Source organism: Halichoeres trimaculatus, unplaced genomic scaffold (genome assembly GCF_033239565.1).
Source record: "Halichoeres trimaculatus isolate MK-OKI-2021-1 unplaced genomic scaffold, fHalTri1.1 fHalTri1_scaffold_11, whole genome shotgun sequence".
Taxonomy (NCBI): domain Eukaryota; kingdom Metazoa; phylum Chordata; class Actinopteri; order Labriformes; family Labridae; genus Halichoeres; species Halichoeres trimaculatus.
Genome location: NW_027437189.1, coordinates 1,629,109 through 1,654,095, shown reverse-complemented (window position 1 = coordinate 1,654,095; position 24,987 = coordinate 1,629,109). Strand labels below are relative to the sequence as shown.

At 40.7% G+C, this 24,987-nt stretch overlaps 1 protein-coding gene across 3 annotated transcripts; it reads right to left on the bottom strand.

The window, feature by feature from the left end:
* Positions 1–814: 814 nt before the first annotated feature.
* Positions 815–24,091, bottom strand: LOC141799020 (uncharacterized). Of its 3 annotated transcripts, none has more exons than XM_074681049.1 (26): positions 23,983–24,091; positions 21,729–21,866; positions 21,079–21,224; positions 20,834–20,987; positions 18,610–20,063; positions 15,160–15,324; positions 14,965–15,063; positions 11,315–11,552; positions 11,155–11,217; positions 10,909–11,006; positions 10,537–10,659; positions 8,927–9,034; positions 8,672–8,819; positions 7,884–8,255; positions 7,390–7,434; positions 7,141–7,220; positions 5,406–5,518; positions 5,140–5,323; positions 4,969–5,053; positions 4,740–4,885; positions 4,541–4,631; positions 2,957–3,105; positions 2,746–2,831; positions 2,591–2,660; positions 2,375–2,496; positions 815–2,276 (listed from the first exon to the last, which is right to left on the bottom strand). In XM_074681049.1, the coding sequence occupies exons 2-26, from the start codon at positions 21,847–21,849 to the stop codon at positions 2,051–2,053; spliced, it is 4,686 nt and encodes a 1,561-aa protein (XP_074537150.1). In that variant the 5' UTR covers positions 21,850–21,866; positions 23,983–24,091; the 3' UTR covers positions 815–2,050. The 3 variants fall into 3 exon arrangements, with proteins under 3 accessions (XP_074537150.1, XP_074537151.1, XP_074537148.1); XM_074681050.1 differs by lacking the exon at positions 23,983–24,091 and adding an exon at positions 22,585–22,989 and having other exon boundaries at positions 8,678–8,819; XM_074681047.1 differs by lacking the exon at positions 23,983–24,091 and adding an exon at positions 22,585–22,988.
* Between the last annotated feature and the right edge of the window lie 896 nt (positions 24,092–24,987).

Genomic DNA, 24,987 nt, shown 5'->3' with positions numbered 1-24,987 from the left:
AAAAAAAACTTTTACTTTTATGATCTACGTTATATCATAATATGCCAATTTTTTTTTGAAGGTGACATATTCTAACTGCAGACAAGCCAGATTACTGGACTATTTCTAGTCTTCCCTGAAAAAATCATTTTGTGTGGCTGACAGTGTGTGTTATTCCTAAACCAGTACATATTGTTCAGTATTAACTTGGTCTTTGTGTATATGTAAACCCTCCATGACATGGACTCTTATGATCACCAGGTATGCTGGTTTTGAGCTGTGAAAGCAGTGTGTCAGCAGGATTTTTTTTAAACTAGACATTTAATCATATCATCATATCAAATATGTAAATAGTAATATTTTTCAACATTTCTATCTTATATTTCTTTATATTTCTTCAAATTTCTAATTTTATATTCTATTATCATATTCTGTTTTTAGTTATCGCATTACTGCACTTTATTTTTTCATGAGCTGCTGTGACAAAAAAAATTTCCCCCAAGGGGGATCAATGAAGAATATTCAATTCTATTCTAATCAAATATTTAACAAATTAGTATTTTGATTTTCAGCGTTTCTCTTGAAACTCTCTAAATCTGTTTCTTAAGCCATGAATTTCCAATTAGCGTTTGTCGAAATACTTCTGTCTTTTATTTACTTCTTCAAGGTAACATTTTGTGAGGATAAAACTACAGCTCTTCACTCTCTGGAAGTCTCTGGAAGAAAAACTCATATTAAATGAAGACTACAACGATTGTTTTCTCAAAAGTAGCTTAGAACTAATAATAAAAAAAGTTCTGAACAGCATTAAAAAGGAAAATCCCAGGCTCATTGAGTTACTTTTCATTTATTGGTCCAAAGTGAAAATCACTGGGCCAAATATATACAATATGCAGCGACAGTGACCGACTCAGGAAGTCAGAGCTCAAATATTCAAACATCTATTTTAAATGTCCCTGATTGTAAAAATACAGACTGTATTGACCTGATTAAACTCTGACCCTCGTACTGTTCAGTCCATTACTGTGGTGTCAATGTGTAAAAATACTCGAGAGCCATCATTAATTGTACAGCTATCAGCACTCTGTGACATTACTCTCCATTATATACAGTGAAACATACTTCAGATATGATAAAGGCGAGGTAGGAAAATAATACATTCAGTATTTTGTTCAGTACAAACAATGCTGCTGCTGCAGTCAGGAAAAACATTGGTCTTTGGTTCTCCAAAAGATAAAATTGAGCACTTCTCTTTGAAAAACTACAAAACTATAATAAAAAACATTTTAAAAAGATACAAAACAACCCAAGGACATTCACATTTTCTCAAATAAACATGGTCCAGGTAAAAATTCCTCAGGCAGTGGGTGGATTTGCTCATGATTCATGAAGGGTTCAGAGTCCATCAGTTTGATACGTCCAAAAAAGTGCAGTGCACACACACACACACACATATCATACACACCTGTTCACACACAGGCAGATAGCACCAATCCAGCATTAACAACGTACAATATAACACATCCTCCTACACACACACACAGCACAGGTTCGACGCAGCACCTGGTCACATGATTCACAGTTTACACACAGAATTAAAAACTGAGTTTAAAACATTTTGATCTTCCTTTAAAATTCAGAAAATGCTACAATCTGACGGACGCTGGATTAATTAGAGAGACATGTAACACTTTGATATGCATCTGATATTCAAGTTGAGAGCACAGGAAGTTGATATAACCTCAGTCCAAAAACAGCACTTTCACTTTTGGTCTTTGATACTGATAAATAATGTCTTCTATTGCACATTTCTGCAAAGAATTATTTAAAAAAATGGTTTAAAAAGGTTTCAAACAGCACCAGGGAGCTCCAACAAACATTTGTTTTAGAGAGTAGACCGTTGAAACCTGCTGCTGTGATTTTAAAAAGCCAGACTGAAAGCTGAGGCAACAGGAGAAATCTGGTCATGTTGCTGTTTCATAGCGTGATAATTCGTCCTGAGTAACGTCCCGCGTGGCTTGATGGTCAAGCTGTGACTGTGACGGGGCGTCAGAAACACGGCCAGCCTCCTCTATCTCATCTGCAGCTCTGGAGAGCACGGGGAGCACGGAGAGGACGGGGAGGGGGAGGAGTTTGAGTTGGTCAGAGGACGAAGCTCCTCACAGGTGAAATAATCCTTCAGAGGAGCAAAGAGGTGACGGATGACCGGGACGCTCCACGCTTTCCCCAAAACCTTCTGCCTCTGCTGCCGGTTCATGTCCTTCACGTCCGTGTAATGTTTGGGGAAACCAAAAATCCTGAAAAAAAGAGGGGAAGAGGCACAACAGTGAGTCTCAGGGAAACCAGAATCTGTCTGCAACTTTAACCAGCAGGAAGGCAGCAGAAAGGTTCCTACTTCTCCAGTTCAGTGATCCACAGCCCGTCCTCTCTGCCGTTATAGAGGACAGGCAGCAAGGACACATCTTTGCCCTGCTTCAGAGAGTTCCTGTTGGTGGTGATCGTCCTCACTTTGGTCACCTGGGACAAAAACAACAGTTAGAAAACGTGACAAAAAAAAGGAAAGTGATTCTTCAAAGAGAGGAGGAAAACAGACGCTGGTTCGGTCACTCACCCGGGCCTCTCTGCCGATCTCCAAACACTCCTGCAGAGTCAGCTTGTCGCTCTGAGAGGCGATGATCGGTCTACAAAAAAGGAGAAATTTGATTAAATAAGAAACAAATAAAAAAAGAAAAAAACAGATTTGAAGTTCGTATTTGAAGATTGTACCGGCTCATTCCCGGGATGTTTCCCCAGAAGCAGCGAGCTCTGTGAGCCGGGCTGACGTTAACAGCGTCCACCAGCACCGGGTTGCACTGTGAAAGGATCAGAAAAGCATCAGTGCTCTGCGTTAACGTGTCTAAGGTTTGACGGTCTACAGAGGGACTAGAGGACGGTCTGTGAGACACAGCACAGGACGAACGGACTAAAGGGCTCAAACCTCCAGGAAGCGGCAGATGTTGACTTTGTCGTGAGTGTTCATGAAGACCACGTTCTCAAAAAGCCAGAAGAAGGGGCGCGGGTCTTCCTCTCTGGGCTTCAGCAGCTGGAGGATGCGGTAGAATTCAAAGAACAGCCTGCCAGTGCCCTCTGCAGGACAGAGAGGGAAGGACAGAGATAGATTTCTCATTTTAACACATTATCTATCCAACTTTTATTTTATATCATAATATTATTTTATTTATAAATTCACTTATCTTACCCTCTAGTTTTTGAGTTTTTTTATTAATAAATTAATTATTTTAGTTTTAGCCTCTGTGTTTCCTCATTTTAATACAAGATGGCGTTTCTTCAGTCCTCTTATTTCTGTTTTCTGTCAGAATTTCCTTTTTATGTCTTTGTGTGTTTGAGTTAGAGTGTGCATACTGAATGTGGTTTAGGGGAGGGGGGATTGCGGGGTCTTATGTTTTCATTTTATGCAATTTTTTGCTTTTTATTCCACGTCTTGTTATTTCATTTTATTTTTTCTTCCCATGCAAAGTGCTATACAAGTAAGTCTGATTGATTGATTGAAAGAAGGTCTGTACAATTGATGAATGTTTTCAGATTTTACACAATTCTCCATTTTTTATTTTCATTTTTTCATAAATATTTTCATTTAGGACATAATCAGGGAGAAATATAAGTACATAAATTCAAAATAAACAATGCCTGTTTTTTTATTTTATTTCAACGAAATAATGAACATTGTCTCTGTACACAACAACAAAAATTGTAACATAATAAATCAATTTCCAACTGTTAGATAATCATATATATTGTTCTGAAAGGAGAAGTCATCTAAAAGCAAGTAATGTGATAAACTTATAAAAAAATAAAAATAATATTAAATAATAATATTATAATAATAATAAAATTAATATTATAATAATAATTAAAGAAGTGGAACAAGAAGAAGGAAAAAAAGTAAAATGAGAAAAAAAGGTGGGGGCTGGCTAAAGATCTAAAGATAAGTTACAAACAAGTGCTGCAAAAAATGAGAATAAAAAAGATCAAACTGACATTTGGAAACAATAAAAAAACTCCTCTTTGGCCTTACTGTGCTCAAAGATTTCTGCATTTTAGTTGAAATTTTCTCAAATTAAAAAAAAAACGAAAAAAAAAAAAAAAAAGATTTTTTTTTAAGATTTTGTTGATTTTTGAAAATATAGTCAATTTCAAATTTTGGGGATTTCCGCACATTTTTGCCAATTATCTAAATTGCTTTTTTTTTAAATAATTTTTTGAAAATTTAGTTAATTACATTTTTTTAATTTTGCAAACTTTTGCACTTTTTATTTTTTAGTTTGAACAATTAGGTAATGTAAATTTTAAAAAATTAGCAACTTAATAAAATTTTTTAAAAAATTTTGTGAATTTATGAAATACATGACATTACAAATTCATTCATTCATTCATTCATCAATCATTTTTTTGTTTTAGTCTGATCTGAGGAGGAAAAGCAGCATCTTTCTGAGAGAGTTTCACCTTTAACCTGCTGAATATCACTTGTTTCTTTCACTCGAACACTGGAACAGAAACATACCATAGAGGCCTTTTCTGTATGGGTTGACGATGGAGAGGTCGTTGCAGGGGCTGCCACCAATCAGCAGGTCGAACGGGCCCCACTGCTGGAGCTGGGACACAAACAAGCAGGTAACTCAAAATGGGAGCAGACGAGACTCAAAGATCAAGTCATCGAGGTCAGAGAGAAAAGGAAAAGGTCAAAGTCTGCGTGAACATACCTGTTGCTCTGTGATGTGGCGTGCGTCTCCTACATGGATAATCTTTCCATCGTGGTTGACCGCCGCCACCGCCAACGACTCCTCGCAAACCTCTGACGCCACATATTTCTCCACTTTGAAGCCGAGCTCCTTCAACACCTGGTAGCCTGAGGAGCAAACAGCAGATTCATGTTTATGTAGAGACCAGAGAAGAAGAAGCAGGTGTTTGAGCCCAGGTTAGCGTGCTCACCTGTTGCTATGCCATCAAACAGTGAGAGCACTCTGATTGGTTGGCGCAGGTTGGCAGGAATGGACGGGTAAACACGGTGAGGCTCCTACAAAATAAAAGCGCAGAGTCATTTCAGCTGTTTCTAACTGGAATATTTGAAGGCTGAGGACGAACGACAGGTGGATCACGCACAAACTCCATGCCGCTGTTGTTGGCGAATAACTCCTGCACGCGGATGCTCCAGTCCTCCCTGGGGACCAGAGCCCCGTGAGGCTGGTGAGGCTGACACAGGTAACAGATCCACGGGTCCTTCTCCTTCAGGGCGTTGAAGGTCCGGGGGGCGATGAGGATGTCCAGACAGTCTTCGCAGTAGGATCTGAGGGAGTGTTGAGGAAGAGGAGGAGATGAGTGACCCGTTTTCAGATAGCTGGGTCTGAGCGTACGGCGAGCCGACCCACCTGCTGCAGCTGTTGTTCCCGCACAGAATGACCTCCAGCCCGTAGCAGCAGATGGTGCAGTACGACTGGTATCCATCTTCATCGTAACGGTACAGAGTCTCTGTCAGGTTATTCTGCAGGGACACAGACAGAAGGTTCAGATTACTGAGAAATTAACCCGACTGAGTCGCTTTAACTCACCGCCCTCTGAGGACACAAAGGAAAAAACTCCTCTACCAAAAACCGCTATAAAAACTTCACAGACTGATATATTTACTGTTTGCTCTTTGATATTTAAATCATTTCAGTCCTAATCAAAACCAGCAAATGTGTAATCTCTTGTATTATTTTAACCCTTTGAGCCCATTTGATAACATGATGTCACTGTGTTGGTTTAGAAAAAAAACACAAAATGAGTTATTTTTCACATAATACATGTTTTTCTCTGAGATCAAGCTCAAACAAACAGATTAGTCATCAAAGTGATTTTCTGCAAAGTCAGATTCTTAATTTGACACCTTTTGAGGACATTAGAGGACTGAAAGGTCCTCTAGAAAAAAATGCTATAAAAACCCAACAGATTAATATTTTTAGGGTCCTCGCCCTAAGGGTAAGGACCCTATTATGTCAGTTTCTTTCTTACTATTCCACACGCTCTTTGATTACTTATTAGACCAACTGAATGTGCTTGAAAACTCACTTGTGATCGCCAAAAATTTCGATAGGATACCAGACATGACCCCCAGCATCCCATAATTTGCTCTATAGCACCACCTAGGCACCCTCAAATGATCCTAGTTTCCAGTAGGAATGTGGTACAGAGATCAGACCAACATAAAAATGTTTGTCTCATTGAGACACAAAAATCATACAATGGTACCTCTTACCTATTTCCAACAGGAAGCCAGTTATTTGCCTTTTAAAGTCAAATTTCGCCATATTTTTACCCTTTCTGCAAAAGTTATCTTCTCCAAAACCATAAGAGGTACAGACTCGAAATTTGCTCAGAAGACAGCCTGGACCCTGCTTTACAAAACCTATTCGTTATTTTACTGTTTCTCAAATGGTTTTTGAATGGCGAGCCCTCAAAGTCGGTGAACTCATAACAAGCCCCCTCAGCTCCCCCAATAAGAATGAAAAGGAGCTGGAAGATCAAGCTGCAGGAATTTGGCTTCTACACAAAAACTAAAAGTTGTAGAGCTTTAAAAGTGACATGGATGGACTCCTGTCAAAATTTCCTACAATATTATATTTTTGTACAGGGATTGAGTCAACATTCTGGCCCCTATGAGGAGTTGTTTGCAAACTTCTGTCCTGTCATTCCTCAGTGCAGCTGCAGCAGTTCTTTGCTGATGTCACACAGTCATTATGAGCAGAGTGCAGCTGGTCATGTGACTCACTGAAGGCGGGAAACTGCTATGTTTTTCGCACTAACACATTATATATGGTTTATATATAACAAATATATGACCCCCAACAACCCATTAATTCCTCTCTAGCGCCACCTAAACACTTTAAGTGACTCTAGCATCCAGTAGGAGTGTCGCACACAAATCAAACCAACGTCAAAATGTTTGTCTCATTGAGACGCAAACATCAAACGCCTCTGACCTTTTCTATAACCTATGCCATGGGTGGAGTCCTGAAAAAAATGTACTACAAAAACATCATATTTTTACTGTGGATAAGGACAAAGTCCCTGATTTCCCCCTGAGGGTTTGAGCTGTTAGTTCATGAGAAAGAGATCATCTCTTACTTTACACTTGGTGCACAGGCTGCCTTTGAACAGAGGGTGGGAGATCTCCACTTCTTTAGTGGCACAGCACAAACAGTACTCTGCAGAGACAGGATGGAGACAGAGACAAGTGTGAGGAACAAACAATGGGCAGAATGAAGCGGTTAAAAATTCAGAAAAGGTTTCTGAGGATACGTTTAACTCTTAATTATGGACCGAAATGGACAAATGCAGAGCTTAAAATGACCAACACAAAACCCAAAGACTCACCTTCAATGTCCAGATTCAGAGCCATGATTTCACGAATGGTCTTATCTGCAAGAAGAAGAATCATTTGTAAGGAAAGTGTGCTCATTTCCACTGGAAACACCAACTTTTAAAGCTAACATCAACTGGAACATGTTTCCTTTTTCATTTTCTGTGAAGCCTGAATCAAAGTCTAAGAAAGTCTATCTGTAAGGTCTAAACTCCACCTGGACTGTACGTAGGCTGCTGGCCTAAAAGTGAAGCTCTACAGAAACTCAACAACTCTTCAGCTGACGTCTTTACATGAACGGATTTATCAGGATGTGATATCAGAGGAGACAAAACCAGATTAAAGTGAGGAAATGGATCATTTTTTAATGATCCTGCCATAAAAAAATCCCACATCCCCTGTGATGACACACTTTCCTGACCACTTATCATCTAGTAAGAAGAAACACTTGCAGGACAGGTGAGGTTTGATGTCACACGTCTTCACTGAGGAGGAGTAAAAGGAGCACCTCTGTGTTTCTGGTCGGGCTGGGTGTACTTGCTGGTCGTCTGGTCGGTCCTGTAATATTTAGTGAGCATCCTCCTCTTGGACGGCACAAAGTCTGGAGACATGTCGGCGTTGAATTCATCAAACAGGGTGGCTTTCTTCTGCTGGACCTTCCCTCCTCTTCCTCTTCCTCTCCCCTGCCTCCTCATCTCTGCATCCAGCCCTCCTCTGGACTTCACCACTCCTCGTGGGGCTTTGCCAGCAGAGTCGAACTCCTCTTCGTAGCGAGGTTTGGAGGAGTCTGAGGTGAGGCTGCTCATGGGGGAGGAGGGTTTGGCTTTCAGGAAGAGTTTTTTCTTGGCCTGAGGTTTAGGGGTGGTGTTATTTTTAGTGCCTGAGGAGAAAAAGAGACGGACCGTCAAACACTGAAAGAATAATCGACAGCTGCTGCAGGAAGTTTCATCACTCTGAGAAACAGTTCACCCCAAACAAACAAACGTGCCTGATGTCCACTTTGGCGTAAAAAGAGGAACTTTATTTCCTCTTTTCCAGCAGGGGTTTGACAGTGAAGGTTAGAGCAAAGTTTACAGTAAATTCAGCATTTATAACTTTACTTCTTTCCCCTTTGGACTGAAAACACATCCAGGGACTCTGAGAAACTAGACCCAGCAACATATCTGTGTTTCTCTCCTGTTTTCCTCAGTAAATATTAAAAATGTCATTATCCTACCCATGATGCCTCTGGTGGTTTTTCTGTGTTGGTATTTGTTACAGAACAATGAGAGGAAGGTAAGGTATAAGAAATCCTACTTTCACCGTTCTGGGCTCCTGGTGGTTTGAATCCATCAGGCCCTGAAGGGAGGAATCCTCCAAAAGCCCAGTCCAGCATCTGCTTGAGCTGCTCCTCTCTGTCCATGAGATCCACAGAGAACTGCTGCTGACAGCGCAGAGCTGCTTCCTGAGGACACAAACACTCCAACATCAGCAGGAGGACTATATAGAGCTCAACAATATAGATTTTCCATCAGGAAACACACACGCAGACTCACACAGAGACTCACAAACCTGCAGGGAAGTGAAGATGGCCTCTCTGTACGTGACCAAGACGGCAAAGGAGTTGGGGCAGAAGTGTTTGGAGAAGGCAGCGAATGGTTTTAAATCCTTTACGCTGACCTGGAGTCAGAGACATCAGAGCAGAGACGAGAAATAAACGGACAAATCTCAGAGTTTCAGTCTGTTTCCGTCATGTTTATGTCTGTGTGATAAAGCTGGAGAGGTGACGTCTCAAAAAGGCACAGACAACGTCCAGGTGAGGGTTGGAAACTAAAACTCTACATACAGTTGGTGTGAAACATGTGGCTGATGAAGGAAAAGCATGTGGACGTTAAGAGAAGGGGATTCAGCTCCTCCATGTGTTGAACATGGACGTAAGGTAAGGAGGCTGGATGTTCAGACTGAGCATGTGCAGATCATGAAAATGCTACATATTCATCTGGTGTAGAAATCCCTGAACCTGTCTATGATCTAATCAAAACACCCTGTCATTTTTTTTAAAATATTTGAAAATGTTTGAAATTTAACAAGTTTTGAAATTTCACAATTTTTTAAACAATTGGAAATCCTCAAATTTTCTTTTTTTGATTTTTTTTTGCACATAATTGATTTTTTTTTTGTTTTTGCAAATTCACTTACCTTTTTATTGCATTTTTGAAATACTGAAGTTGTTCAACATTTTTTTCCAATTTTTGAAACTTGGTTAGATAAAGTTTTTGCAATTATTTAACATTTTATTTTTCTTAAATGGTTGAACATGTTTAAAATTTAACAACTTTTGAAATTTCACAATTTTTTTACATTTTTGCAAATCCTTGAATTGTCTTTTGCTTGATAATTTTTTTGGCTCATATTTGATTTTTTTTTCAAACATTTTTTTGCACATATTTGAAATTTCTTTTGCAAATTTACTTACATCTATTAAATTTTTGAAATACTAAAATTGTTTGCCATTTTTCAAATTTTGTCAAATTAAGTTTTTTAAAATTAAGTTTTTTCAATTTTTTTTAAATTTGAATTCTTTTAAATTGTTGAAAATGTTTTTAAAAAATTGGCAAATTTTTGAAATTTCACATTTTTTAAAAGTATTGCAAATTCTAAAAACTTCAATTTTTTTTCAATTTTTTTATTGTAATTTTTTTTCAAACTTAATTTTATTTTTTAGATCTATTTGTGACTTGAGATATTTTGCAACCTTTTTAAATTTTTTCTCAATTTTTTAAATTTCTATTTGTTGCACAATTTTAAGAATTTGAAAAACTTTTTTTTCAGATGATTAATTGCTAGATTTTCCTATTGAAAGAATTTTATCATCTTTATTGTCTTTATTTTGAAGATAAAGTAGATTCTGTGGCTCCTGAATGACTTTGATCCAGCTGAGCTGAGTAAAACACCTTCAGAGGTAAAGGTTGCAGACCCCTGGCCTAATGTAAAGTAGGGATGCTGGATGTTCAGACTGAGCATGTGCAGATTATCAAACCTCTACATATTAATCTGTTATAGAAATCCTTGGATCTGTGTGTGAACTGAAAACACAAGATCTTCACTTCTGGGCCTCAAACTCCAAAGAGGGACATCCCCATTCATCTCTGAGCGTCTAACCGTCAGTGTCTCTGTCTCACCTGAGAGGACATGCTCTGTCCGTACCACCACACCGTCCTCTTCCCTGGACTCTGTTTGTCTTTAGAGGAGATGATGGCGGGCCAGGCAGCAAAACCATCCACCACAGCCCAGACCAGCTCCCCCTGCACAACACACACACAGAAACACAGACACAAACACACACATCCAGTCACAACATGACAGCTTATAAGTTTCTCTGCTTGTTTTGATATCTCTGTTTCTGTTTGTTGCCAAAAATCTTTAAAAGTGAAGGTGTGAAGAAGATTTCTCTGATAATTTCTGAACCATCTGTTGGACTTGCTGTCACAGCTTTGTGCTCTCTGTGGTTAGCATGGCGAGCTAATCTGAAAGGTGTCGTAGGCAGACTTTACCGGCACATGTGTGGAGTCAGACGAGTCTTTTTTTGAGACCTTCTTGTCGTCTTCACCCACAACATAAACCGTCTCTGCTGGTGAAGCTGGACTTGGACCTGGAAAACAGTGACAGTCAGTGTTTAACGCAGGTTTGACCCCAGGTGGTCTTGGTTTCACTGCCCCAAGTTTAACACCATCAAACTGTGAGAGTGAGAATGATAATGATGAGTAAAACCAGGCAGCGGGGATGGATGAACGTCTTACATTCTGCATCGATCACTCTTCCAGCAGATTGTAACTTTAAGTCTTCTGTGACATCAACCACGTCTGAAAAACGAGCAGACAGACGTTTATCAACGCGTTAAATCATCGTAGAGAGTTCACTCAGATGGTCATGCATGTTGTGAAGCTGGGACTTCCTCACCAGAGGAGTTGTCGGTGTAGTCAGACTCCTCCATAACCTCCATACGCCTTGGCGGCATCTGCAGAGCAGCTCGGATCTGAGATTTCTCCTCCTCTGACGAGGTCTCGTCGTCCTTCTCGTGGTTATGACCTGATTGACTGAATCTTCTGCGCACACGTTTTCTCGCAGCCCCGCTCGATTCAGGTGAGGCTTTAGGGGTCTCCGTTTTGTCAGCGGTTTTCTCAACCTCGGCTCGAATCTTTGGACCAAAGCAAACACAGTATTACTAAAAGTCACACTGAGACACACATGCTCCTTAGTGAGGGCTGGGTTAAAAAGCAAAACGGATATCAGAGAAACATCAAGACTCCATCTCTAGGAAGCTCCTGTTAAAGGGTTAATTTCGCAAAAAGTGACACAATATGCTCGTTTTTGCATGCTAGACTGAAAAGTTCACTGCAGAGCCACAGGCGCCGGGTTAAACTTAGAAAGTTCTTGAAAAAATTATTTGTAAACAGACTGGACAACTTTCTAAGCAGGTACAATATTTTGAGCAGTAGTCAGTATGGGTTCAGGGCAAATCACTCCACATCAATGGCACTTATAGATCTGACAGAAGAAATAACCACTGTGGTAGACAGAAAACAGTTTTCAGTAAGCATTTTTGTAGATCTGAAGAAAGCTTTTGACACCATAGACCACCATTCTTCTTAAAAAACGACACAAATACAGCATCAGAGGGGCGGCACATTAATGGGTAACAAGCTACTTAGAGATCAGAAATCAGTTTATCCAAATAAACACTGTCAAATCAGACATTCGTAGTATAACTTGTGGAGTGCCTCAGGGGTCGGTTGTGGGACCAAAGTTGTTCATTTTAATAATAATAATAATGAATTGTATTAGTAAAGCTCTTTTTATTCAAAATATCTCAATGGCACAATAAGTGTTTCAGAAAAGGCAAAATTTTATTTGCTGATGACACCAAACTAACAAAATTTAGACGCTGGTTTGATTTAAATTATCCCTAAACATTGATAAAACAAACTTCATGATTTTTAGTAACAAAGGCAAAAAAAAATAATGCTACCTTAAAGTGATCCTCCAGGATGGAACAAGTTGGGTCCTATCACAAGGTTTAGGGCAGAAATTACCCCTACAGCAGTGTTTTTGTGCAGCAGAAGCCCAGAGCGCTCACACCAAACACCCCCTCCCTGCTCCTCTGCTGGTTTCCTCTGCACTCAGACGGGGCCATATTTTACTTGACCAAAAACACAAATAAACAGACTACCAATGAAAAAATCTGATATCAGTCTGCATTCAGGCTTTATTTAGAGAATTTTCAGCGCGTTACTTTCACACAAAAACACCGCTAAATAAGGCTCTAGTTCTCATCGTGTCGTAAAACGGCGCTACCTCCGCTGCAGAGCCACAACTGGCTATGAGGCGCTCGCCGCTTAGTCTATCAGTCCCCACGCGACGTGCCAGATATAAACAAACGCAGGTAGTCTGCCAGGACAAATTATGCACTAACAACGTAAAGATGAGTGATTATGAGAGCGAGGACGACCTGCCGTTCACTTTGCAAGCAAGTGGATACCTCTATGAACCGGAGTACATCGAAGAGGAACTTTTAGTAGAAGAAACTGAAGTTGCAGAAAGAGAGCAACTGGCAACTGAAACAACACACCAAGAAGAAGAAGGAGTCCAGTCTACCTGGTGGTGCAGATGCAACAACTGCAAGACAATGCAAACTGAGCTACTGTTTTCCTCAGAGAGAGCTACTGCTGTTACGAGTGGAATCTGGTCGTGAATCAACCAGCAGAAATGACTGAGTCACAGAATTACTCCAACTCGGGATGCATTATCAGCCATCCCGAGTTGGGGGCGCAGCTACAATTAGGCAAACACAGGCAGTTACCTGGGGCCCCAAGATTCCCAGGGGCCCCCAAAGCATCTCTTAAAAACTGATTTATGAAGTTCTCTTCAATTGAAAGCATTTCTTTTTTCTAAATCTTACTTCACATGCTTCAAAATCCATCAAAGGCTTAATCTGTAATGATGGTTTTGGCTCCTCCCCCTCCCCTCTTATTCAATGGACTATTCCATGTTACAACACATCTGAACATTTGATTCAGGAAGAAAGTGGTAAAAACACTTTTTTCACATTTTTTTCTTATTTTCAACCAAGTGTGAAATAAAACCAATGTTGCTCTGAGATCTGAGATAAACATATCAGACTTTTAGGATTTTAAGGACTTTATCTAGCCCAGGAAACAGGATCATTTTCTCTAAATCAATCTTTTGGAGTTGGTGATAAACATTATTGTACAAAATCTCTTTTTTGGAAACATAACTCACTGGACAGGGGGTCAAATAAAAATACATTCACTTTAAAATAATAGTACCAAAAAGTATGCTAACTGTAAATATCACCTCTTTCAGTAGATTTTTTTCCAGTTTCATGTTGTGCTTGATATTTACATATTTTTTCTCAACTGAATTATTTTTTCCAATATTTACCTATTGTAATGTTTTTCACTTCATCCTTTCTTGTTTGTTCCTGTTACTCTGTAAATTCCCCACTGTGGGACAAATAAGCTTCAATGGACCATCAAAGATTTCAAATCCAGGACAAAGTGGACTAAATGATGGATTCACTTTTTTCTAAATCAAACTAAAGTACAGAACTTGAGGAAATGCATTTAGTTGTGTTAAGTTAGCATGAACAAGATTAGCACTGTCTCATACCTTGATTCTGGGAAAGAGACAGTGGACACAGGGAAGGCCAGTCTAGCTCTGAGGAAGAGGAGTTACAAGGACATGGAGGGCCCCATTGACTGGGTTTGCCTTGGGCCCCCAAACGACTAAATACGCCCCTGTCCAGAATACAGTGCCTTACTAAATGCTGGTGTTTTACAGTTGTTAAAACTTTGTGACTTAATAGATTATGAACTGCTGCAAATTATGTACAAAGCTCACAAAAATCTCCTACCGCCCAACATTCAGTGTCATTTAGTCAAAAGAAAGGGTAATTACAATTTAAAAGGATTTGAAATATTTTTAAAACCCAGAGCAGAACTTCACTAAAGGAAGTCAAAGGTATCTCTCTTTGGAAAAACTTATTCTGACATTTCAAAGACGCCAAAACTTTCAGTATCTTCAAAAAACTTATCAAAACCAACGCATTAGACAGATACAGGGAACCCCAGACACTCTAATCCCTGACTGTCAGTGGGTTTTTTTGTTTCTTTTTCTTGTTTTTGTTGCTTTCTATTGTTTGGGTGAAACTGAGTTTTATGTTTGTGAATCATTTTGCTTTTTATTTTGACCCATAGAAGGTTAATATGGCAAACTGGCCAAATAGTGTAACTTCTTTTGTTTGTGTTATCGTCTTTCTGCTCCTTTTCATTCATTTCAGATTGTTTTCTCTTATATTTGTATTGTATGTATATATCTTTTTTTATAACATGAATGAAATAAAGTTTAACTATTACCATAACTATAAACAGGTGTTGAAAAAAAAACAGAAAATCAAACGTGTACTGACAGCTTGAAGTTTCGGTGTCAGTGTGCAAATATTACTGACGTAACATGGGGATGAATTTCTTTTTAACCTGTGTAAATTTCAGACTAAAAAAAACAGACTCAGTTGGTGAGTTAGCACTTACCTGAGCAAACACCTTGTTTCTCTGCAGCGAGCTGGGCAGCGCCAGGAGGCTCAGGATGAATCTGTACAGAGCACAGTCCTGTCGAACGCCTCGCAACAACTGTACAGAGAAGACAGGAAATGATCTCATCAGCTACATCTCTCACACTCCATCATCTGTTTGAGCAGAGAGCAGGTGTTTCTGTGGTTGGTTTACCTTAGGCCAGCTCTGACCTCCTCTCCATCCCCTCTCCTGCTCCTCCTGGGCCGTCTTTATCACGCTGAAGTAGTCCCTCACTAGCTGGTTGTTCTCGTCCGTCCCCAGCACACAGGAGCTCAGTCGATCCCCGAGCTCTGACACCACAGGCCTCGGCACGGAGAGCTGGAGAAGATTTCAGACGCATCTGTTAGACAGAGGCTGTGTCCACACGTAGCTGAGTATTTTCAAAAACAAACACCCCGTCATTCGTTTTTAGAAATCCTCATAAGAAATGGATCCAGGAGGTCTTGGGCTGCCCTAAACTAGAGGAGATGAGCTACTCTCTGAAAGAGTCAACTTTTAACAAATTGGGAGCCTTTTATAGGTTATGTGGATAGTCTTGATCTAATCCCAGAAAGCGACATCACCGGTCCATGAGATACTCCATTTATTCATTTGTTTTTCTTCACTTTTATCCATTAAGCTCTGTTTTCGTTTTTTTTTTCTTGATGCCTTGTCACTTTTCATGTTTGAAAATGTCTTTTCACCTGTTTAGAATGCTCTACCTCTAAATATTAACCTCAGTAATTCTTCATTTTTGTTTTTTCCTCAAACATTACCAGTTTTTTCCCCACAGTAGAGCATGCAGCTTATTATTTAACACTGGTATTGGATCAGTATCAGTCGATACCCAAAGCCCAGGTATTGGTATCAGTATCAGGAACAGAAAAGCTGGATCGATGCGTCCCTACTAAATACAGAAATAATACAAAAATACTTTCATCCACGTGCAGCTCAAAGTGTGGAAAACCCGTGCCATCCAATCAGAATGAGCTCCCGTCATTCAGCTGTGACGTTTGAAAACCATGAAACCAGAGTGTTCTTAAATCTTCACTTTGGCCAGAGTTTTCAGGAAATATCGTTTTCAGTGACGTAAAGCTGCGGTTTGGTGTGGATGACAGGACGTAGGAAGGGGGGAACCCTATTAGAAACTTGACAGATCCGTAAAGAGTTTGAGCAGAATTGTGTCAATTATCTTCACGGCAAAACGTTCACAAAATGCAATATGACACACCCAAGCAAATCTTTAAAACTCCTCCATTTCTTTGGATTTGCTCTTCATTTGTGCTCACAAATGTTTTCCAAGCCTTCATAAAGCTTCACGTATCACATCATGTTCTATAGTTAAAGGGTGTCTTTGGCGTCCAGTCAAACTCTGATATCTATCCATGAACCAGGAAGTCATTGTAACTCCTTCACATGAGGTCAAAGTTCATGTATGCTTGCTGCTTGCAGCTTTGATTATTTTGTGTTTTTTTTGTTTTTTTTTGTAGCAAGTTTAAAAAAATCTGCCAATGGAACAAGAGAAAAGTTACTTGTTTTCAGACATTATTCTTGTTTCAAGCAGATTTTTTAGCAATTTTTTTCTTGTTCCATTGGCCGTTTTTTTAAACTTGTTACATCAATTCAGAACTTATTTTTGTCTTTAAATAACTTGAAACAAGATATTTTTTAACAGCTCAGTTGAATGTAGCTCATATAAAGTAAAACAAGATTAAAACACTTGATAATAGAGGCGTGCCATATCATATCATCTACGATAATACCGGTATAATTTTTTTGATGATATAAAATTGCCATTTCTCAATATTTACAGTGAAGAGATGCAATGACATATGATGCTTCGTGGTGTGTACAAAACAATCACTGAGAGCGAAAGTAGCAGCATCAACTTTGTCCTCACATGAGGATTTAGAGCCTAAAAGAGGAGCTGCCTCAGTGATGAGGAGGTGGTTTAACTGACCAAAGATCAGACACGCAGCAAAACGGATTTTCAGTGCGTGCCAATTCATACCGCATCGACTCTTGCAACGTCCTTTCATGGTAATTAATTAGCATGTTAAGCTCATCTGGCTCTCCCTAAACGCCAGCTCCTTCAGTCCATGCCTTCTCCTTCCTGTTGGTGTCTTATAGAAAGGATGTGCTGTGTCGTATAGAATTATGAAGATTAACTTTTCCTCCTCCAAAACCTCAGATTTCCTGTGTTTACATTTCAAGCTTGTGTAGTAGGAAATGATTGGAGAAGTGGTTTCCACACTGTGTGTGCAATAAAAATGCTGTTTTTCAGAAGCAGCAACCACTGATAATGAGTTGTTTTTTTCCCATACTGTCATAAATATCATTATCGCAAATTTCCTTAAAGTATCTAGACATAATTTTGAGGCTATATCTTCCACACCTACTTGAGAGGATTTCAGGTTTTTTCAGTGTAAACTTCAGTGAACTTCAGTGAATGTATTTCCAAAACACCTGGCTACATGTGGACATGGTCAGAGCTAAAGGGATAGTTCAGTTTTTTTGAAGTGGGGTTGTATGAGCTCTATGTGACCACTAAGGACATTAGATACAGTAGAAAGTTGTCTCCTCTCCCTCAGTAAGACACAAACTTTAATCGATGGTGACGAGGAAATAGACGCTAACAGGGACAGACGGTACCAAATTCAAAGGCTATTTTCTCTGCCTACAAGAACTCAAATCAAAAAAGTAATACCACAGTTTAAGAGTACGATACATAAAATAATGTTTAGGTGCATTAAGTCTTTGGAAATACAAACATTTATCTGGACCTAACTAACTGGTCATGTGTCCTTCCGCGCAGCGCTAGAGCGCTCCGTCCCCCCTCCTCCTTTCAGCTGTAGGGAATGTAAACAAGCTATGCTTCGAGCGCTGGTTTTAGCCTCGTGTAAGTTTGATCAAGTATCGTAATTCTTGTGTTTGTACTCTAAGGATTGTGAGGCAGCGTAGGAAATTCAAAATGAGTGACTATGACAGCGACGATGAAGTTCCATTCACTTTGGAACCAAAAGGATACCTGTATGAACCGGAGCACACAGAAGAAGAGCTGCTACAGATGGAGACTGAAAGGAATACAGAGGAGACATCCACAGACACAAAAAATATTTTATGTATCGTACTCTTAAACTGTGGTGTTACTTTTTGATTTTAGTTATTGTAGGCAGAGAAAATAGCCTTTGAATTTGGTACCGTCTGTCCCTGTTAGCGTCTATTTCCTCGTCACCATCGATTACAGTCTGTGTCTTACTGAGGGAGAGGAGACAACTTTCTACTGTATCTAATGTCCTTAGTGGTCACATAGAGCTCATACAACCCCACTTCAAAAAAACTGAACTATCCCTTTAAGCTAACTTTGCACTGGGAGATCAGCTAAGTAGCAGGGTTTTTAGTTAAAGGCAAATTTTTCACAGTCGCTTCAGACTTCATCGTTTGAGGAGGAATGATGGATTTCTAGATTCACCTGGACGCTAATTCTCCATATTCTTGGTCTCTGTTGGAGATGTAAACTGTTTTTTAATGCTGCGATGCAGTAATGGCTGACTGAGTTTCTAGTACTGATTTTGAGACAGATAGATTTAAAAGACCAGAATCCACAGACAAAACTCTCCTTACTTTGGGATCCTCTGGGTGTTTCAGCATCAGGCTGATATTCCTCAGCACCCCGTCCCCGAGCTGCTCAGGAATGCTCTCCGCCAAACTCTGCAGAGCCGCTTTGTAGAAAGTCGACGCGTTGTCCAGGAAGGTCGCCCTCTCCTGTTCCCCGAGGTCCACCACGGCCGTGGCCCACAGGAAGTCTGTGGCGACGGGTCCGATGTTAAGCTTCGACAAAGGGAGCGTGTTGTTCTGGTCGAGGAGGATCTGGGGGTCTCGACAGCTGATGAAGGACTCTTTGGCAGAGAGCACCAGGAGGTTTGAAGCGTAGCTGCTGATGAGCATGGAGACCATCTTTAGCTGCGCCGCCACATCCATCGAGTCTTGCTGCTGGAATTCCTGCAGCACTCGCAGCGGCTCCAACGCGAAGGCGAGAAACAGGAAGTGCAGTTTGACTTTGTGGTCCATGAGCTGGGTTCTGATCCCCAGAACATCTCTGCCTTGCTTCACCGACTTGAAATAATCCACCAGACCCCTCCAGGTCTCCACCATCCTCTGCACAGTGCGGGTGATGAACACAAACTGTGCGGACAGAGGCTGCGACAGAGAATGACAGCCTACGCCAGCGAAAAGGTGCTTGAGGTTCTGGTTCGGACCGGCGCGGGTGGCGTAGTGACGGTGGATGTTTTTGATCAGGGGAACCACTTGATCAAAGGAGGTGGTTAGCGCGGCGTTGCAGGCTCTTTCTGCGATCTCAGGCAGGCCGCAGAGCGACAGGCACTTGGGGTTGATGGCCTGGAGCAGCGACACCAGCGCCTGGCACAGAATCTGATTGGAAGCGTTGCAGTAAAACATGGCGAGGTTGGCAGAGCGAAGGCCGGTTGTCTTCAGCCTCTCAACCAGCAGGCGGGCGTCAGCAGCAGCGGTCCTTACAGCGATGGCTGCGCCAGTGTCCATACTGGTCTGCAGAGTGAGCAGCGGCCTCACAACGCTGGCCTCTGAGTTTCTGTCAAAGTAACCGACCAGGACGACGCTGGTGGTGAGTTCTTCACCCAGATCCACCCCCATGAAGAGGTAGAGGCAGTATGGAGTCTGACGGCAGGCCTGGATGAGGTCTGTGGACCATGTTTGGCTCAGGAGAGCCAGGTCAGAGTCTGTGACTGAGTTTATGTCCCTGCAGTGTCTCCTGATGAAGCGCAGCAGAGTCTCTTGATTGTACACACTCTGCTTCCCGTCGACTGCTGCTCCTGCTGCGTTCTCCTTGTTCGCAGATGTCTCCACGGGTTTCTCTGTTTGCGGCTCCTCCGTCACGACTATGACGTCATCTTCCTCATCAGATATCAAATCTATCACGCCATCACTCCCCGGCATTTCCTCCTTTTCTTTCATTTCTCCGCTTTGTGCTTCCTCCACGTCGTCCGTCATCTCTACGTTGATTTCTGGCGACAGGTGAGGAGTCTCAGACGCAGCTGGATCTACAGAGAAATTCAGAAGAAGATGAGCTCAATGAAACGCAGGTTCAGCTTCTCACAGACGTCGACCGGCTTTCTTTAACAGATTCGGAGCAAAGATCTTAGACTAAAAACAAAGAAATGTGTGTGACAGAGATTCCTGCTTGAGGATGTTTCAGTTTGTCGTAGGAGTGATGAGGGTTTCTGAAAGGGCACCTTCATCCTGCGAGTCAGACGAGCTCAGGAGCAAACGTTTACTCCAAACTAGAGCTGTCACATGATTAAAAAAATAATCAAGGCAATCATAAGTCTATTCTTTGATTAATCAGGATTAATCAGGATTAATCACACATTTCCCTTGGTGGTAATTATGTCTGTAGAGAGAATCTGTCAACAGAAATACTACAGTAGACTTGAATTTTGTTGAGTCATGCTGTGGATATTCATCATGTTTCATTTTGCCTGAGCAAACAGACTCAAGATGAAGGAAATAATTTTGCACTTAAAGTGTTAATCAAACATATTTCATAGTTCATGTTAGCAAAAAAACTTTATGCTATCTTGAGAGGCAGCTTTGCTAAAGCTTTGTAAAAACTGCGTCCACAATTGTGAGTTACTTGAATTAACATTTTTAATCAGATTAATCATGATGATGGGATTAATCTGATTAATGCTTAATTTTGACAGCCCTACTCCAAAGTTTACCTGCCAAACAGTAACAAATACAGTCGTTTTTCTGCTCCTTTACATGAGTGACAGCTGTGGGATTTCTGCAGACACCTGACTGTTCCCACCTGGACGAGCAGGATGCATCCTCAGTCCACCTCTGGCCTCCAAGGGATGGTACTCTTTGCCTTTTCGGTTCCTGTCAAAAAACATCCTGAACCAGTGCAGGAAGGCCAGACCCACCACAGAGTTCTTCTCCACCAGCGTCTCCACGGGGATGAACTGGAGGGAGCATGCAACAGTGTGTAAGACAAGGAATCAAGGAATCACCACTTTCAGGGTGAAAAACTGCATCTGATGCAAAAACACTCACTCTGAGAACTCCAACTTTTTTGAAGGCAGCTTGCAGGATACTGTAGTTAGCGTGGGAATCTTCATCATTCTCACTGAGGAAGCGGACCTGAGCGAGGTCCAGGGACCCAGGAAAACACCAGTCCATCAGCTGGCAGAAAGCTGCGCCTGGGAACCAAACAAACATGAACAAAAGAAGTCAAAGAGAATTGTGAGCTGATTTAAAAAGCAGTAACACAATAAAAATTTTGTGCTGGAGCTGAGAAAATCACAGTTTAAGACATGTTTTCATCTTAAGCCTTTAAAAGAAAAAGTTTGGGTTCACTTTCTGTTACATTTAAGTTTCCTAAAGACTTAAATGAAACATTAAAAAGGTGGAACAAAGCAAAAATATAGGTTGAAAATAAGGGCAAGGATGACGCAGACTCTATTTGTACATCACTCTCAGATAATAACCAGCTATTTCCTTTGTAAATAATCATCGTCCAATGTCTAGTTGTGTGTTTTAAGCCTTTCTATTAAAACTGATCGAACAAAGCGGCTTTTCTGTCTGATGTAACATTTGTATTTTGCATCTACGAGCCATTGTTTGGCTTGTTTTTTTAATGCTCCTTTTTCTACAAATCAAACCTCTGCACAACAAGGATACACCTCACGTGCATGCAGACCTACCTGCGCACACCTGCTCCACATTGCTGAAGTCTGTCTGTAATGTTGTATTGAGCCAGGCAAGCAGCTCGTTACCGTTGGGCTTCCCATGGGGAGCCACATTCACCGCCACCTGGATGTCCATCTTTTCAGGGGATGGACCTGCACACGGATCACACATTTCACAAAGTCAGACATGGACACACGTACACACAGACTCTGAGCTATGAAATAACAAGTTTTGATTTGTAAGATATCTGGAATACTGTTTCCAATAAATATATCGTGTGGGGGGAAATGCAGGATTTTTTTATGTCATAATAAGCCTTTTGAGATTAAGAAAGGGAAGTTGTTGTTTTGGAAGCTGCATTTCAGACTGTGTGTTTGAATTGCTGGAAATTACGGCAACCGGTGGGTGTCAGACGATTTGCAAAAGCCACAACACAACTGTAGTTATAAGAGGTTACTTAAGAAGAAAAGTTGTAAAAGTAAATGATTAACTTCATCTATTAAAGCAAAAATTATCATAGCTTTAGTTAAAAAAGAATTCAATGTTTCACTCAATTTGACATCTTTTTTGTGTCCGTTAGGATAACTGTCCTCTCAACTTCCGTTTTGCTGTGGTGTTTGTATTCGTGTTGTTGCTTTTGCAAATTACCTGGCACCAATGGGCCACCGTAGTAAATAAATGTACACTGCCCTTTCCTTTAACACCATGTTTTTTAATATTTTTATCCACGAAACAGTGACACTGGGACGACCCCACGTTTATACTGATCACTCCTCGTGAATGTATCGTGAATCCCACGTTTCAAGAACCCCCGGACTCTCGTTAAGACGCATTTCTGGCCCAAAACAATGCATGGACCAAACAACTCACCGAGCAATCAGAGAAGTTTCCCCCGTCTCAGCCGATCTCAGCTGTAAAAATAATTAGTTTGTGTTTCCGGGTTCATAAAAATAACCCTTTGTCCCCTCTGTGTACAACATCTCGAGTTCTCCATCACGTTTTATTTTCACTCGTGTTTCTCCTCAACGGACCGCCACACGGAACAAACAGCTGATCTTCTTCTTCGCCTCCATCAGCGGTTGGTATAAACTGTGTTTGGGCGCACTACTGCCCCCAGCTGGGGAGTGTGAAAAACAACTTTTTATAGCCCTAACAGGAAGGGCTGTTTATTTATGTCAAGTTAAAGCCATAACTACAATAAACACACCAAAACCCTGAACAGACACACTCAATTTTCCAGTGCTGACGGAACTGCTACTTAGTTTCATCATAACTTGGCTAAAATATCTAAACATAATCTCAAAATTTGGAAATTTCTGCTTACTAACTTCACAAAACACCAGTGACAGAAGGTGCCCGCTTGATAACCCCAGTATTACAGCGCCCAACGGTAGGCGGTAGTGTAACAGTACGGATTTTGGCCGCCAAAAAACACAACACGAGAAGAAGAAACGTGCACGAGTGACAACTTTTAAGCGGGATGCATTCTGTCCAATAGAATCCATGGAGCCCGCGTTCGTGGGCTCCAGAGGAAAGAGGTGTAACGACGAGATTTGACTCATTCATCAGTTAAAAGGAGGCCGATTAGACGATTTCAGATCTGTCGTTCGTAACAAACTCAACAACGTACATCTAGAAGACGCCATGTTGTCTTGGCGGTTTGATGGAGGGACTGTCGATTATCAATGCAACGAAGTGATGAATGGACCACACCGTGTCAGAAACACGATGTGTGCTTCTTTTCACAGTCACAACAAATTAAATACACAACACAACAACATATTAACCAAAAAGAACGACTAAACCCTACATAAGCCAAAATTTTTAGAAGCAAGCCGTATTTCTGACAGCAAACCTGAATAACTACTGGTAGCTCACGTATGACGCACATAATCCTATCAGTCTGCGAGTTACGTAATGGCGTTGACAACAAACGCTTTCTGACGTCCTGTGTTGTACACGGCAAAAGTTGCACACGTCTATTCATTCCCTGTGATTTAAAATGAACGTTTTATCTGTATTTTTGGAAGTATCCAGCCTGATTAAAAAAGATAAACCACACAACACTGGCGTGTTGATAGAGCTAACTTAACGCTAGCTTGTTAGCATAACTTTGTCGCGTGACATACATTCGAAGAGTGCCGTGTTACAACGATTTTTTTTCGCAAAGAAACTTTTTCGTAAAGAAATAACTCGATGCTTGACAAAACTTCGATCAGTTTTCACAAACACATCGGGAAATAGATCGATAAAACACCATGCACTCACCCCTCTCCGTGCTGTCTCTGGTTGGCTTTTAAATAACCGGTGTCAGTCTCCGGCCTTCCCAACCCCACACCGAGCCGACCCTACTCTTCGTTCCCGCCCCTCGAGCACCACATCACTAGCGACTGATACTGTGGCATGAAAATATCCAGAAATTTATTTAAATAATAACACTAGTTTCATTTTTTAAAACTATAATAAAAACGTTATATCACTTTTACCCGAATAAACACGTTTTGCTGACAAACGGAGTGAATGTCATGGTTAACACTGTTAGCATCCTAAGCTATGTTGGCTAACAGGTTTATCGACCGTTGAAGGTTAGCTTTAGTTGCTAACTAAGATGTGGCTAACTTTTTGGTTTAGGCTATTTAGTTTTTTTACAGTAGACATGAGCCAGCACACAGGTGCTTTGCTAAACATATTGACAAATTTCGCATAGCATTTTAGTGATTATTCTGTGCAACTGATTTATTTTGAGGTCTCAAGATAGCCATGTATAAAAACCAACACTGGAGCAGAAATATGAACCTAGCATTGTACTGTTAGCTACTTCTTAATTTTTGATGTTTAAATCAGCCACAAAATATGCGTTCATTAAAGACAGGGATTTAAACTCAAACTGTTCAAAGTGTTGTGAACACAGGTAAATCAATTTATTACATGGGTCTGATACGATAACCTGAGAAGCTTCAAAATGTCCTTGAAACCATCACACCCCCAAGCCTAAACTTCTCTAGATTTTACACTAAACTCTACAAATTGTTGGCTGTTTACCTGTCTCCCTTTCCTGTAATGGGCAAGAGAAGTTACAGTCACTTTATTTACACAATTCTTTTCCCAAATAGAAATTAACAGGCCATGGTCCCTTAAAAAAGCCCTTTTATTCTGGTTGTTAGCACTAGAACTTCCAACAACAGCCAAAAGAGTCAGTTATTTGCAACCTTGCCGTCTGTGACAACAGTCCTTGGGACAGTCATCGTTTGATTCTCTCCATGGTAACTCAGT

Coding starts and splice junctions, on each gene's coding strand:
- LOC141799020 (XM_074681049.1), bottom strand. CDS start 21,849: ATGGACATCCAGGTGGCGGTGAATGTGGCTCCCCATGGGAAGCCCAAC. Junction 7,221..7,389: donor TCTGAATCTGGACATTGAAG/GTGAGTCTTTGG, acceptor CTGTCTCTGCAG/AGTACTGTTTGTGCTGTGCC. Junction 2,497..2,590: donor AGATCGGCAGAGAGGCCCGG/GTGAGTGACCGA, acceptor TTTTTGTCCCAG/GTGACCAAAGTGAGGACGAT.